Source organism: Eschscholzia californica, unplaced genomic scaffold (genome assembly GCF_041429995.1).
Source record: "Eschscholzia californica isolate CP2 unplaced genomic scaffold, dmEscCali1.0.p SCAF_1, whole genome shotgun sequence".
In the NCBI taxonomy this organism is placed as follows: Eukaryota; Viridiplantae; Streptophyta; class Magnoliopsida; order Ranunculales; family Papaveraceae; genus Eschscholzia; species Eschscholzia californica.
This window is the reverse complement of record NW_028238198.1, coordinates 27288217-27304690: the sequence shown is the minus strand read 5'-3', so window position 1 is coordinate 27304690 and position 16474 is coordinate 27288217. Positions and strand designations below refer to the sequence as shown.

Below are 16474 nucleotides of genomic sequence, written 5' to 3'. Positions count from 1 at the left end.
CATCTTCATTGCCAAAATTTGAATTTATATGGTTTAATCTAGTCATTGTTAGGTTCCAAACTAAATCCTATAGTTTAATTATTTTTTTGTTGAGAACCCTATAGTTTAATTTAGTCATTGTTATTCATCTTCTCTATTAGGTTTTAATTTTTAGGGTTTATTTCAGCCACTTATAGGGTTTCAAACTAAACCCTAGAGTTATTCATCTTGATTGTTAGGATACCAAAAACAAATCTGTCATTTATGAATACCACATACATAGAGATGATATATTCAAGTTGAAACACCAAGAGTTTGATTAGAATCCAATGATGTTCAAGAATTGTACCGATATTTTCTGGCGTATGCTAAACAAGTTGGATTTCAGTGAGGAAGAGATCGATGAAAAGGATAGACGGACTTTTAAGATATGTTGCGATATCATGTAGAAAAAATGGCAAACAAGGACCGGGAGGAAGCAATCCAATGACACCATATCCTTGCAGGAAAATTGGATGTAAGGCTAAAGTTGTGGCTAAGTTACTTGATAATGGGAAGTGGGAAACAAGTAAAGTCAATTTAGAACATAATCATATCCTAAGTCCGGGGAAAGTTCGTCATTATAGATGTAATAGGAAGATCAACCCATATGTTGTCAGATAACTTCAAATTTGTGATATTGCCGGAACTAAAGTGAGCCAAAGTTATAGACAACAAGTGGTAGCAACTGGAGGACATGAGAACATCACATTTATAGAAAAAGATGTTAGAAACTACATCGAGAAAATGAGAAGGTTACGTTTGGGCGAAGGAGATGTTTTGGCATTTCAACAATATTTTTTAATAATGCAAAGAAAAAACAATGGCTTTATCTTTAGTATGGATCTTGATGATGATGGTTGCCTGTGTAATGTGTTTTGGGCAGATAGAAGGAGCAGAGAGACCTACAAAGAATTTGGCGATGTTGTAACTTTTGATACGACTTACCTAACGAATAAGTATAGTCTTCCGTTTGCTCCTTTTGTTGGTGTTAACCATCATGGACAATCTACTTTGTTTAGTTGTGATTTAGTGTCTAATGAAGATGAAGATACGTTTGTTTGGTTGTTTAGAACTTGGTTGTCTCGTATGGATGGTAAGGCTCCAAATGGTATTATTACAGACCAAGACAAAGCTATGCAGAATGCAATTGAGGTAGTATTCCCAAACACCAAGCACCGTTGGTGTATTTGACATATAATGAAGAAAATACCAGATAAATTACGAGGCTACAAGAACTTCCGTTTGATATGTAGCAGTCTTCATAATGTTGTCTATGAATCACTTAATCCAGCGGAGTTTGAATGTAATTGGAAGAGTATGATAGATCAATATGGCTTAGAGGAAAATAATTGGTTAGATGGTCTCTATTCAGAGAGAAGACGATGGGTACCAACTTATGTGAAGATTAACTTTTGGGCGGAAATGTCTAGTATCCAACGTAGTGAAAGCATTAATGCTTTTTTTGATGGGTATGTTAACTCAAAAACATCACTAAATGTATTTGTTGAACAATACAATGTCGCTTTAAGAGATAAAGAGGCAAAAGAAGATTTTAACTAATATCATTTTCACTTGCCATGTGTGAGTGCATTCGAAAGAGAAAAGCAACTAAGAGATGCATACACACTCTCGAAATTTAAGGAATTTCAAAGAGAAATGATTGGGAAGCTGAATTGTGAGTTCAATAATTTTAGAGAGTTTGGTGACATGTATGAGTACATCATTTTAGAATGCAAGGCATTTGGTGGGAAAGAAAAGACTGATAATTATATGGTGGAATTTCATCCTATCGAATGTGAATTTAAATGCAATTGTCTTCTTTTTGAGTTTAGAGGGTTATTGTGTCGACATATACTAATGTTTTTGTGTAGGAACAAAGTAAAAGTTATACCGAATAAATACATCCTTAGGAGATGGAGAAAAGATGTATGGAGGTCTCATACAAAGATTAATGTGAACTATGGGGGTTGGGATATGACAACTGAACAACGACGATATGATAAAATGTGTCTTGCATTCACCGAATTAGCGGATCTTGCTTCAACGGATGAAAAATGCACTTCTGATGTAGAAGCATGGATAAAGAAGTATAAGTTAAAGGTGAAGGCCCGTGATAAGAATGGTAGTTCTTCAGGGACAAGTAAATCAAAGGGGGGGGGGTGTACAGTCGATTGTGAGGATAATGCAAGAGATGACATCCGTGATCCAGTAGAACGCAAGTCAAAGGGGCGTCCTCGAGAAAAACGATTGAAAAAGAAGAGTTACAAGTCGAACAAAAAAGTAAGTTTGTATTATTTTAAGCCTTCATATATTTGTTTCTATGCACACTAACTGATAATATAATCTTTTTGTAGAGTTCAACTTCTAGAATGCCAACATCTGATCCACCTACACAAGAAACTACGTCAAGTGTTAATTTTGCAAATGAGAACATGTATTTCGCACTAAAAACATAATTGGTAAGTTCCTTTACGAATTTGTTTTACAAAAGGTGAATTTGAATTTTTATTATTTAATATTCAACTTTATTTTTGCAGTCAAACATAGACTTGTTACAAGGAATGTATCACCTCAACCCTACTTTCCACAAGGAATGTATCATCCTCAACAGTACTTTCCACAAGGAACGTATCATCCTCAACCATACTTTTGACAAGGTGCATACACTGAAAATGGTGGATGTGGCAGTTCGTCAAGTTCTCACCTTAGGACTGAATAGATGGTTGTTCACTATAGGCTCAGTAATTTGAATAGTTGTTTTGAATGGTTATTTTAGAGTACGTATTTGTTTTCACTTTAGGATGGTAAGCAATTTTGAAATCAAATAGGAACCTGAAAGAAGAAGCATTTTTGAATGTTTGTGATTTGAGTGATGTTTAACAGGGAACCTGTAAGAAGAAGCATTTTTTAATGTGATTTGAATGATGTTTAACAAGAACCTGAAACAGGAAACATTTTTTGTATACTTGTAATTTCGGAATTCTTGTGATGTGAATGATGTTTAACGGTGCTTAAATTGGAATAACAGGGACAATCATGTTTAACAGGAACCATGTAAACAAAAACAACAGTGACAATGTGTTAAGTACGAACCTTTGTAATTTAAATTGATACATAACATTAACTTGAATCATGTTCAACACTAAATCAATAATGAAACATGCTACATCAGTGACAATTTACGTTGGTTCTTGTTGAAGTAACATTCAAACATCAAAAAGCAACATTGAAACAACACGAAGTTCAATCACTAGGATTTCTTCTTCAACTTCTCGGCAAGGTCTGCCTTCATTTCTTCACATTTTTAGTGATACTTCAACACCCGACGGATTCCAACTCTAAACGCATCATTTTTTCATAGATGCCAGCTAGTTCGGCGTCTCCGATTCTTTTTCACAATCTTCTATGTCATTGTCATCGTTAATATCTTCTTCGAACACGTGGAAACCACTACCAGGTTTCCCATTATACGTCGATTTTAGGCAACAATAAAATCTGCAACGTTCACTGGTTGTTTTCAAGCGGATTAATTTTGCCGCACTATCCTACAAGGATACATACACAAATCATCTAACCAACACCAAAATCCACACCATTTATCATGAAATCTCTACCAAAACAAAGAAAACTGACATTAAATCATAACAATTACATAACAACTTCAGAATAATATGGAAGTATGGTGAATTTTGAAATTATAACACTAATTTTAATGGTGTTTATATTGTTTTAATAGGTAAGAAAAAAGTGCATGGTATTCAATGACAATATATCAAAGAGGTTGAGTCTCTTGGTAAAGGATTTTTGTGCAGAGAACAAGGCTGATGCCTTTGCATCAACTTCATGCTCATTTTTTTTCAACTGATTTCCTATAATAAGATGCATCTTTCCAAAAGGATCATAAACCCTAGAAAATTCCAAACTAATGTAATATCATAAATTTAGGTATCAAAAACCCTAAAAAATCAGTAAGGAATGTTACAAATTTCTGAATTAAAAGTATCATGAACCCTAATTCATAACACTTCATACAGTAATTATAACAATAGTTTGAGGAAGATAATAAACCCTAATCTTACCTTTCGTTTTTTATGAGTAATGTCATGAATTTCTTGCTTCAACGAAGATGGTGAAGCGTAACCCCAACGAGAAGGAGAGAGAAAAACTTCACCCAAACTGAACAATCTTTGGAGAAGATTGAGAAAATAGAGGAGATTGTGTGGGAAAAGCTCCAGATCAGCAAAATCCTTTAGGTTGTCCTCTCTGTTGCTCGAGCATGAAATCGAGTTATCTCCCTCGTTAGTTTTCTCCTCCGTTCGTGAGTTCTCTCTCTCCCTCTCTTTCTCTCTAGTCTATTTAAACAACAATGAGGGGAAGGACGTTCCCGGAATTATTGTTAAATCATAGGACGAAAAGAGAAATACTGCCTAATTTTCTTACGTGATTGCCAGCTTGGTCCCGAGTGGCAGGCCACATCAAGAATCGGGCCCAGGTCAGACTGCCACTCGGGCCATGCAACATTTCTCTAAAATAAATGAGAAATGCTACATTTACAACAAAAAATCTGGAAAAAAACATCCAGATTATCTATGTGGCAATCTTGGAAATTAGTTTGCATTTATGGAAAAGTTTTTTTTTGTTGCCAAAAGTACCCTCTTATTTTTTCTTTTACTTCTGTCTAAACCTTTCTCTTTCTTCATTATACATAGAATTAGACCTAAAATTTTTATCGTGATTCTTCTTCTTCATCTTCTTTTTGAACCTCAAACATGGCGATTCTTCTTTTTCTTCTGCTTATGGAGAACCCAATTTTTCTTACTCTCATAGAGAAACTAATCCCATTAAATCATTAATTTCCTGCCACATATGTAAATTAGGATTTCATGTTCTTTGAAACTAATAGTTTTTTTCTCATATCTGAATTCATTGAAAGAGTTTTTCAATCTCCATCAATAATTTTAAATGTTGGGTTCAGAGGTTGATTGTCTTCATGGGTAATGTTTCTCTGGTTATGATTTGTTTGTGGGGTATTTAGCGATACCCCCTCATCGCTAATGTCCAATAAGGGTTACTCCCTTTTTTAATTGGATATTAGGGATACCCCCTTTTTTGGACTTTAAAGTACACAACTACCCCTATTTTTATTGTTGTTTTTTTTTATTTGACATCTTATACCACTTCGATGTTATGCTTATCAACTTATTTTCGTTTCTCATAGTTTTTTTTCTCTTAACCATTTTTTAAAATTTACCAACAAAATTTATCGAAAATTTAAAATTGATAAATCACAACAATTCGAAATAAAAATCGTAAATTTTTTTAAAAAATTAACTTTCTATTTGTTTTTTTATTTTACGTTAATATTGATGTATGTGACAGATTTGAAGAAAACCTCTTGATATCTGTTGTTCTTTTTATTAATTATAACTCGTATACATTTAAAAAATACAAATGGAAATTGAGATTATGAATCGAACAGAAAATAAAAAAGTTCAAATGAAATTACTCAATGAACTTGCAAATGAGATTGAAAATCCTTAGAACGAGCGAAATTAGAGTGTTATGTTAGTCGTGAATTTACAAACTAGATAGGAAAAAATCACGAGAAGACCAAAGTTAGAGTGTTATGTCGGTCGTAGTGATATGAAAGGGAAGAAAAGAAAATACAATATGCCGGTCGTTGTGATTTATTAATTTTAAATTTTCGATAAATGTTGTTGGTAAATTAAAAAAAGATAGATAGGAAAAAAAAATTATGAGAAACGAAAATAAGTTGATAAGCACAACATCGAAGAGGTATAAGATATCAAAGAAAAAAAAAACAATAAGAATAAGGGTAATTTTGTACTTTTAAGTACAAAAAAGGGGTATCTCTAATATCCAATTAAAAAAGGGGTATCCCTAATTGGACATTAGGGATGAGGGGGTATCGCTAAATACCCCTTTGTTTGTTGAGATTTGCTATGGTTTATGTAAAGCTTACAAATTCATCAAATCCAGTATTAACCCATTGGTATGAACCAAATTAGGGGTTCTTGGCATTGCGTTAGTTCTTCTTGTATTAGGTCTAAATTTACCTCTTTAGTTCCATTAATGAAACACGAAATATTCATAGTTAGGTCGGATCAATCCAAAATTAAAGAAGAGTCCCACAAAAATGTAGATCAGAATCCCTAAAATTGGTGAAATTCATATCACAATATGATTTCAAAAAGAAATTAGACTTTCATTTTGAATTTTTAGAAAAGGAGAAAGAGCTTACTTGATGAAGAAAGAACATAATGAAATCATAAAAATATATTCAATGAGATTGAAGAAATGATATCTAAATGGAGAAGAAGTCACTTATAATTTTATAAATTCATATTCTTAATAAGAAGATCAGAAGAAGAAGAAACAAAAGATAAAGAAGAATATGTATAATGAAGAAAGAGATGCATATTCATTTGGAAAGAGAAAGAAGTTACTAATTCTACGCATAATGAGAAAGTTTTAGACATAAATAAAAATAAAACAAATAATGAAGAAATAAATGGAGAAAGAAGTTACTAATTCTACGTATAATGAAAAAGTTTTAGACAGAAATAAAAAGAAAACAAATAAGAGGGCACTTTTGGTAATATTTTTTTTCCATAAATGCAATCTAATTTCCAAGATTGCCACATAGATCTGGATGTTTTTTTAGATTTTTTTTTGTAAATGTAGCATTTCTCTAAATAAATATGCTTTCTAAGTCAATCTTAGTTGACTAAGTCTTTACGTCTTAAAAATTTTCCTTTATGCCCCAAAGCCGCGGCCTTCGAGACACTCAACAGAAAAAAAAAAGATCAAGGGTTTGAGCTACTTCAACAAAAAAAAAAAAGGGTTTGAGCTCTTTGTATAATGAAAAAGTTTTAGACAGAAATAAAAAGAAAACAAATAAGAGTGCACTTTTGGTAATATTTTAATACGGGGGATGTGTTTTAAGTCCAAAATCGCATGATCAATGAGTCTAGAGACCAAAGATAATCTGAAATAGAAAATAAATCCACTCAAAGTAAATTACATGTCTATCCTCTCATTCTCTTTTACTGCCTAACCTATCCTAAGTTAAAAAAAATAACCTAAAATAATATATACCATAATATTTAGAGATTCATTAAATGATTTCCTTAAAAACAAACTTTCCTTCCGGAAAAATAGTTGCCTTTACCGTTTAGCAGAATACTTTCTTTTATATTTCTATTAGAATTGGGCAAAAGCAAATCGAAGAGAGAGAGAGAGCATCGTCACTTTCTAATATATGAATTAGGTTTTGATTTCATTCATCATCGACGCCCAAATTAAACCGAGTGAAAAAGGTGAAAGCATCGAGTGGGAGAGAGAGAGAATCGATTGATGGTTTCATTCATCATCTACAGTATTGAAGAGTAAGAAAAAACAAACGTTAACATAAAATGTTAAAAATGTTGTTAGACTCGATAAGATTCTACCAGCATAAAATTTTATTAGAATCAACCTATTGTAACAAATTCATATCAAATGGTAACAGAATCAAGAAAATGCTAGTAAAATACTGAAAATGTAACAAAAACAATGTCACATAATATATTTTAATTACTAAAAAGTATTTGTTAACCTATTGTAACAAATTCATAAGATGATAGCAAAATATTCTTGCTTTTTAAACTACTGTATTCAAATTTATTTAACCGATGCTAATAGAATGTAAAAGTTGCTATTAGAATCAATAAGATGCTAGCTAAATAGTATTTGCTTTTTAAACTACTTTATCAAATTCATTCATCAGATGCTAGTAGAATGTAAAATATGCTAGTAGAATCACTAAGATGCTAGCAAAATAGTTTGCGTTTTAACCTCACAAAAGAATTTGTAGATGTTTAATTGGATCGAGGTAGAGATAAAAAGCAAATCACAAATTCATACTTTCTTGAAGTTCAAAGAACATAGAGTTACAAAGAGAGAAAATCGTTTTTGGGAGAGAGCATCTCGTTTTAGGTAAATACTAGGGTATATCCAGTACCCTAGGGCACGAACACTTGTATCAATCAAATGTTACGAAATTTAGTGTTATATTTTATTGAGAGAGATTTTTATTAGTTATTATATTTTTGTATTATATTTTTGTTTCTTTCTCTTAAATTAGTTATTATTTATTAAGAGAGAGAGATTTTAATTTCTTTTTTTAACCCTTGGAAAATTATTTTGTTTCTTTTTTTCTTAAATTAGTTATTTTATTTTTAAGAAGGAAAGGAATTGTTTTTTAAATAGGTAACTTTATTCTACGAAGGACTATATTTTAAATTTCTAGAAGGGCTTCTAGACAATATGCTTTATTAAAAAAGGATGTTTGTCCCAGTCATCGTTTTCCCTTCTGTTTTATTATATAGATTAGTTGAATTGGTAGGTTAATTTAGACAAATATCAGTTTTAGAAATAATATATTTTCTTGAATTCAAAGAACATATAGTTACAGAAAGAGAAACTCGTGTTTGGGAGAGAGAGAACTAGTTTTAGGTAAATATCCATTGATTTAGTAGGTTACTTTAGAAAAATATAAGTTTTGGAAATAAAGATTAACATTAAATATCCACCATAAATATTCTTTCATAAAATTACTAAAAAGTATTTGTTAACCTATTGTAACAAATTCATAAGATGCTAGCAAAGTATTCTTGCTTTTTAAACTACTGTATTCAAATTTATTCAACCGATGCTAATAGAATGTAAAAATTGCTATTAGAATCAATAAGATGCTAGATAAATAGTATTTGCTTTTTAAACTACTTTGTCCAATTCATTCATCAGATGCTAGTAGAATGTAAAATATGTTAGTAAAATCAGTAAGATGCTAGCAAAATAGTTTGCTTTTTAACCTCACAAAAGAATTTTTAGATGTTTAATTGGATCGAGGTAGAGATAAAAAACAAATCACAAATTCATACTTTCTTGAAGTTCAAAGAACATAGAGTTACAGAGAGAGAAAATCGTTTTAGGTAAATATTCATTGAATTGGTAGGTTAATTTAGACAAATATCAGTTTTGGACTTAATATATTTTCTTGAATTTAAAGAACATATAGTTACATAAAGAGAAACTCGTGTTTGGGAGAGAGAAACTAGTTTTAGGTAAATATCCATTGATTTGGTAGGTTACTTTAGAAAAATATAAGTTTTGGAAATAAAGATTAACATTAAATATCCACCATAAATATTCTTGCATAAAATTTATGGAAAGAATAATTGTATTAACTCAACTATTATAAACCTTTGGTTTACCAATGGTTAAAAAATATTTATGAAAGGGCAAAATTGAGAGAAAATTAAAGGATTGATGCATGGGGCCCACCAAATAGTGAATTTTTGGACTTATTTTACATTTTCGATTTATTTTGGTTTTATTTTATTTATTGATTTAGGAGTGGATATATGACTAATTACCCCCCTATTTTTGGACCTTAAACTCAAAAATCCTATTTTTTTTCCATAAATGCAATCTAATTTCCAAGATTGCCACATAGATCTGGATGTTTTTTTAGATTTTTTGTTGTAAATGTAGCATTTCTCTAAATAAATATGCTTTCTAAGTCAATCTTAGTTGACTAAGTCTTTACGTCTTAAAAATTTTTCTTTATGCCCCAAAGCCGCGGCCTTCGAGACACTCAACAGAAAAAAAAAGATCAAGGGTTTGAGCTACTTCAACAAAAAAAAAAAGGGTTTGAGCTCTTTGAATAGTAGGTGGATCACGCAAAATAACAGAAACAAGGCAAGTGACCAACCAACCAAAAAAAATTGATTAACAAAAAAAGGAAAATTAGATGAAGTCCCTTTTTCTTGTTATTTACACTACAATAACTATTAACAAAAAAAATAGTTATGCTAATAAAATTAACGATGTTAATTAATTTTTTAACTCTAACAAATGATATTAATTAGTCCATTAATAGGCAAAGTTAATATATGGCTCTTCTGTAAAATAATAATAAGCCATGACTCAAAACCAACATTCCGTACTTATCCGTGACTCTATTGTGAAATAACCCAAAACAACAATATAACTAAATATCACATAGCTAGTCAGTTATGAGGTTTGAGAAACACTATAAAAGGCATGGAAGTTTTCTTTCTGTTTGGTTGGTACAAAAGTATAAAATATAATTAAGTGAGCCGAAATACCTCAAAGCATCATTACGAAGCGAATCAGGTATACACAAAGGTTGCTTTAACACTCTTGAGGAAGCTAAACTAGCCGGACAGATAGCTGCACTAGCCTCCCGACCCTAAACACAAACCATTGAGAAGACAAAAATAAGCGAGACAAAGCTCGGATATCTGTCTCTGAAATCTCCATAAATTAAATAACACAATTCTAAGGAGGATCAACCTGTCCATGCACTTAGTTCTAGGTGTACCATTAATGTACATGTAACTTTACAATGTATCATATGAGGTTTGTGGAGTTGTCCTAAATGACAACTTGATTGTGTACAAGGAGATAAATTGTCACAAATAAATCAGTATGGTCAGTATATTTGGATAAAGACGTGAGTTGTCCAATTTATCCCATCTAGGGCATTTGGTCTAGTGGTATGATTCTCGCTTAGGGTGCGAGAGGTCCCGAGTTCAATTCTCGGAATGCCCCTTCTATTCTCTCATCTTTTATCAAACAATTAACATCATTTGAGAAAGTAACTATGGATTGTCGTTATTGAACCGTAGTATAATTTTGTTTAGCGCACCAAAACAAAACACCACTACCAATTAAAAGTTTCAAAGTGATATTTAGTGTATGGAAATGTATCAAAAATCACCGTTCTAATTTAAGATTTAACTTTTTTAGAAATGTGAATCAGATAAACTATATAGAAATGATCTCTATCAAAATCGTATGTCAGAAAAACAAGATGCAACTACTGCCTTACCCCAACCCACCAAACTCAACCATATATGCCTTATGTAGCAAGCTTTAAGGATACATAGATCTCACAATCGGTAACTCAACCTCAGCCGAAACAAGTCAGGAAAATAAAACACCCCAGCTTTAGTCCTTCTGCCTCTCCACAAACCACTCATCTTATTCAAACACTTGGGTACATAATATGGTCATTCAAGAAAATAAGTATACCACAAAAAAAAGGAGCTCGAAACAATGGGCTTGAGTTAACTTTAATGGATTAGATTATTTCGATAAATATGTCTTCTTCTTGAATAAAGTGGAAACAATGTACCATTAATGCACCGCCAGGCTAATGGTGGTGGTGGTGGGCTTGTTGAGGATATTACAGATGATCTCTCACTGACTTGAGCTTGTCTGAGTTGACTCCCTGCACCACCAACTACCACCACCAGAACCACTACTGGCTGTAACCAACATGAAATCTATATATTGGAGCCAATCTAGGTTTGCCTTTAAACAGGATTAAGTCCAATTCTTTTCAAGTTTTATAGGGAGGGTGGTCTTAGTAAATGTGGTGGTGCTTTATGAAATATCACTAAAGAGGTCATTTGAGAAGGCCTTCAATTGTGAACAGACCAAGAATTAGAATTAGAATCAGGTTAGGTCAACTGAAATGTGTATTAGCCACATCCCAAATAGCACTGCAGAATAAAGCTAGATCAATCCCAAATTTGATCTCCCCAATAGTTCCAAATGAATGATCTTGTGACTTACTAATTTTTTTCTCATATGATTTGAGTGAATCTTCAACATTTTACATGACATGAAACTGATTGAGCATTTAATCTGTTATACATCATATATAGATATAGATTTCAGGTCATATATTTAATTTGTATGGAACGATCCCGATTACAAGAGTAAGAATATTCGTAATTCTGTTTTAAACTTTTAGATCTTGATAAAACTATAATGATTAAATTTATTATCTAAAATTTGTTTGTATCTAATCATATTAATCAATATGATTTCTAGTGTCGACACTTCGAGGACTAATGGTGATGATACAAATACAAGTCTTAAGAAGGCCCTTTTGCAGTATATGGTGGCCTTTCCTGTTGCTCTCAAGTTTCTAGGGTTTCACAGATCGAGATTATGTTGTGGTGGTAGTCGCGGTTCTTGCTGTTATGGTAGTCGATGTGTTATTGTTGTGGTGGTCGCGGTGTATGGTGGTGGTATGATTTTTGATATATGGTGGTGGCGGTGGTTTAAACGATAGTGATGGTGGTCTGATTTGTTGTGTATGGTGGTGGCGTTGGTTTGAACGAAAGTGATGGTGGTGGTCTGTTTTCGTGGGTTGGTGGTTTTTCGATGGGGATGGCGACGGTCTGTTTTGTGATTTGAGATGGTGGTGGTTTTGTGGTTTAGTCATGGTGGTTTTTTTGTATTGACGGTGGTTTCTCCGTAGTGGCGGCGGTCTTTCAGTCAGGGGCGATGCCACCAAGGGGCCTGTGGGGGCGCATGCCCCCACAAGCTCCAAAGTGACCTCCTTTACCAAATTGAAACCATACCCTCTAATATATGGAAACTAATTCACTTTACATGTACACCACCAATGTTAAGTAATCAATTATCAATGTAGTCATTCAAGCCCATGTCAAGTACTCCAAATCCCACCTAAGTTTAATATTATTATTATATATAACTATAGAGTATATAAAGTGTATTTATACGGAAATTTTTCTTTAAACTTCTTCCATTGAATAACAAAGTTTATTCTAATTCTTTTTCCATAAAATGAGGTATTGTTCACTTACATAACATTTACATCTTTTTCGATATATGTTATTACATTAATTACATAACTTGATTATTTATACATAAATTTGTAATTAAAGTACAATAAAAATATAAAATGTGAAACTTTTCAAGAAAATAAAACTTGACTGGAGATAGACAGTCGCCTTAAAAATCAAACAACAAAAAGTTTGTTAAACTACAGACTTTAATAATGATCCGCCCAAGTCTACCGATTTCAATGAGGTTGAACACTTTCTGCTAGATAAAACTTAAATTCGGTGGACCGGGACTGATTTATTTCTATTTCCACTTGAGCATATTGAAGTTGAATTCGGTGGACACGAGCTGAATTTTCAAACTCTGAATCCACAACTAAGGAAAATCAAACCAGATTTACTAAGTAAAAGAGAGTGCATAACAAGAACGGGAGACGTTTTCAAAACTTCTGTAAGATTAAACGACCATATGTTAATTGAAAGAATCTTCTTACCTTAAAATGTCATTCTTTAAATATGGTAAACTGTTTTGTTGGACCAATTTTTTTTTCTCTTGATTGGTAATCCAGAAAGTATTCGATACAATATATTAAGACATTATGAATAAATAGATAACGTTTTATTTACTTCTAATAAAATAAAATTTATTTATAATGAAAAAGTGCCCCCAGAAGGAAAATTTCCTGGCCTCGCCACTGCTTTCAGTGGTGGCAAGGATTTTCCGGTGATGGCGGCAGTTTCTCTGGTTGGAGGCAGTTTATGTTCTAGTACAATAAATTTTATGACCTTTAGGGTCTTTTCATTCTCGATCTTGATGATCTTTTCATTTACGACCTTTAGGGTCTTTTCATTTAGTCTGTGTCTTGTTATTCTTTTCCCTTCATGAGGCACTTTACGTTCGAAAGTTCTGTGTAGAACTTTACTTATGTAACTCTCATATAGTTCTCAGAGGAACTAAAATTCTCAAACCATGTAATGTTGTGGATTGATTTCTACTTATGAATGTAATTCTGGTTTTACTCAAAAAAAAAATATATTAAAGAGAATTTTCTATTCTAGAAGAAAAAAACCCAACATATTTTCACATTTTCTTCAAAATATGTACAATTACTAGTAATTTGTTGAAAAAGATTTATTAGTAAAGGAAAGTATACATGAGGACTTGAATAATTATAATCATGTACTGATCAATCATCAATCACGTTACAGAAAAAAAATTAACAATCAATCAATTGCCGAAAATTCAATTATTGTTAAAAATTGCAAAAATGGGTCAAAGGTCCAAAAGCAGCTCCTTTAATAAGTGAAAAACACAAGCTAGAAAAAAAATGGGTTTGAGGTCCAATTTGACAGTTTTGGTGGGACCAAAGCAAAAAAGTCACCATAATTTTTCTGACATCTCGTGTTTACCCTTCACGTCCATTCCCCTCTAATTTTTTTCTCTCAGCTAATTTTCTCTTTATAGTTTCTCTCTCTACCTTGCTTTCTCTCTCCAACTTTTTATCATTTTACTATCAGATTTGAAATTTTTAACTCATTTTTTTTGGATCTCTCCATATTTTTTTCTTGTTTGTTGATAAATAATCCTAAAATCAATAGGAGGGGTGAACTATTTTTTCATTAGCGGAAGCCTGGATAATAACAAATCTGGATTGGATGATAACAAATCAAGGAAGTTGTAAAATTTGTTTTTATTTCTCCATGGATAATAACAAATCTGGATTGGATGATAACAAATCTGGATTTTCATCAAACTAGATAGAATATCTTTGTTAATTCAGTTTCCTATTTATGATCAACCTTGGGTTTATTTGTAAGAGGTTTTTTAGATCTGTTATTTTTGGGTAAAGATATTGAGTGAAATTTACGATTTTTTAGATCCCTAAAATTGTGTGAAATCAGATTTAAAATTGCGAATGAAATCTTAATCTAAATGGGAAACTATATCTGGATTTGACGAGATCTAAAATTGTGTGAAATCAGATTTAAAATTTACGATTTTTTAGATCCCTAAAATTGTGTGAAATCAGATTTAAAATTGCGAATGAAATCTTAATCTAAACGGGAAACTATATCCGGATTTGACGAGATCTCCCTGTTCTCTTAGATATTGTACCATTTTTTTTGTTATATTTAACGTCATTTACGTATTGAAATGTAGTATACATTCCTCAGTTCTCGCTACGTTTTATCGGTCCCAATCAGTTCCCACATTTCCTTGTTATGTGCAAGTTTACTGTACATTTTTTAGTTTCCTTCGTCTTATATTTCCATCTTTTTCCTTATTTTGTGAAGATCCAATTTAGAAAGAGAGATAAAGTAGTTAGAGAGAGAATTTACGAGAGAATATTAACTTGTTTACAGTACATTATATGTTGGTGAGTAAATACGAAAATGTATTGTAAGTCTTATAGTTCCCAGGATACAGTAGTCAAACTATTTGTACTATTCATAGTACATTCGCAAATGTCTAACACATTTCAAAATTTCTTGTTCTTGTTTGTTTTAGTAGATTCCAAGTGCATGTTAAGACTTAAGAAGGCAAGACATAAAAAAAAAAAAAATATATATATATATATATATATATATATATATATATATTAGTTACATACGTAAATATATATATTCGCAAATGTCTTGTTTTTTTTACTAAATTTTTTTTTTCTCTAGAAATTTCTAAAAGTGTATCTTATCTTTACAGATCTTCATATACTTTTCATATACTTTCTTTCCAAAAAGGTTTAGTACATAACCAAATGGCCAGTACATAAAACAGTTTTCTGTACATAAGAAAATTCCCAGTACATAAATAAATTCCTGATACACAAGAAAATTCCCAGTACAAAAGCCTCTAGTACAACCAAATGATCAATACATAAAACAGTTCCCGGTACACAAGGAAATCCCCAGTACAAAAGTGTCTCGTACATAACCAAATGGCTAGTACATAGAGCAATTCCCGGTACACAAGAAAATTCCCAGTACAAAAGTGTCTCGTACATAACCAAATGGCTAGTACATAGAGCAATTCCCGGTCACAAGATAATTCCCAGCACAAAAGTGTCTAGTACATAACCAAATAGCCAGTATATAAAACAATTCCCGGTACACAAGAAAATTCCCAGTTCAAAATGACCAGTGCATATTTTCCAATGTATTGTTTGTTTCTCAATGTTCTGCACATTTGCGAATATACACTTTGAACGCTTTCTATACTAAGGAACGCTTTCTAAACTAAGTCATGAGATGTATCTTAGTTTAGAAAGCGTTCAAAGTGTACATTCGCAAATGTCCAGTACATTTCAAAAAATTTTGTGCATGTTAAGAAGGCAAAGTATAGAAAAACCCCATATTATGCATCGTATATTTGTAAGTGCCCCGTGAATTCACAAATGTCTCGTACATTCGAAAATGTCCCATACATTCGCAAATGTCCCACACATTTCAAAATTCCCGATTCATGTTAAGAAGGCAGAGTACATAAAAAGTTTTACTATTCATCGTAAATTCGTAAATGTCTAGTAAATATCATTTATATTACCACATTTAGATGATTATATGAAAGATAATTATTTTATTTATAGTACATACACAAATGTTCAGTACATATCAAAATTTCTTGTGCATGACAAGAAGCAAAGATGGAAAAAAGTTACATTATTCACCGTAAATTCGTAAAGGTCCAGTAAATATCATATATATTCCCCCATTTCTAAATTATGTGAAAGAAAATTATTTTATTTATAATACATTTCAAAATT

General features: G+C 31.8%; 1 protein-coding gene and 1 non-coding gene across 3 annotated transcripts; both read left to right on the top strand.

The window, feature by feature from the left end:
* Window positions 1–275: 275 nt before the first annotated feature.
* LOC147565647 (uncharacterized) lies at window positions 276–2858 on the top strand. 2 transcript variants are annotated; one of them, XR_015230249.1, is made up of 4 exons: window positions 276–1816; window positions 1893–2301; window positions 2376–2480; window positions 2559–2858. XR_015230249.1 is itself a non-coding variant. In XM_086652154.1 (4 exons), exons 1-3 carry the CDS (start codon window positions 1678–1680, stop codon window positions 2475–2477), a joined length of 642 nt encoding a protein of 213 aa, XP_086508280.1. In that variant the 5' UTR covers window positions 276–1677; the 3' UTR covers window positions 2478–2480; window positions 2559–2858. The 2 variants fall into 2 exon arrangements, 1 of the variants encoding a protein (XP_086508280.1); XM_086652154.1 differs by having other exon boundaries at window positions 1901–2301.
* Window positions 2859–10590: 7732 nt separating this feature from the next.
* TRNAP-AGG (transfer RNA proline (anticodon AGG)) lies at window positions 10591–10662 on the top strand. Its single transcript has one exon. It is a non-coding gene; the product is annotated as a tRNA-Pro (tRNA).
* The last annotated feature ends 5812 nt before the right edge of the window (window positions 10663–16474 follow it).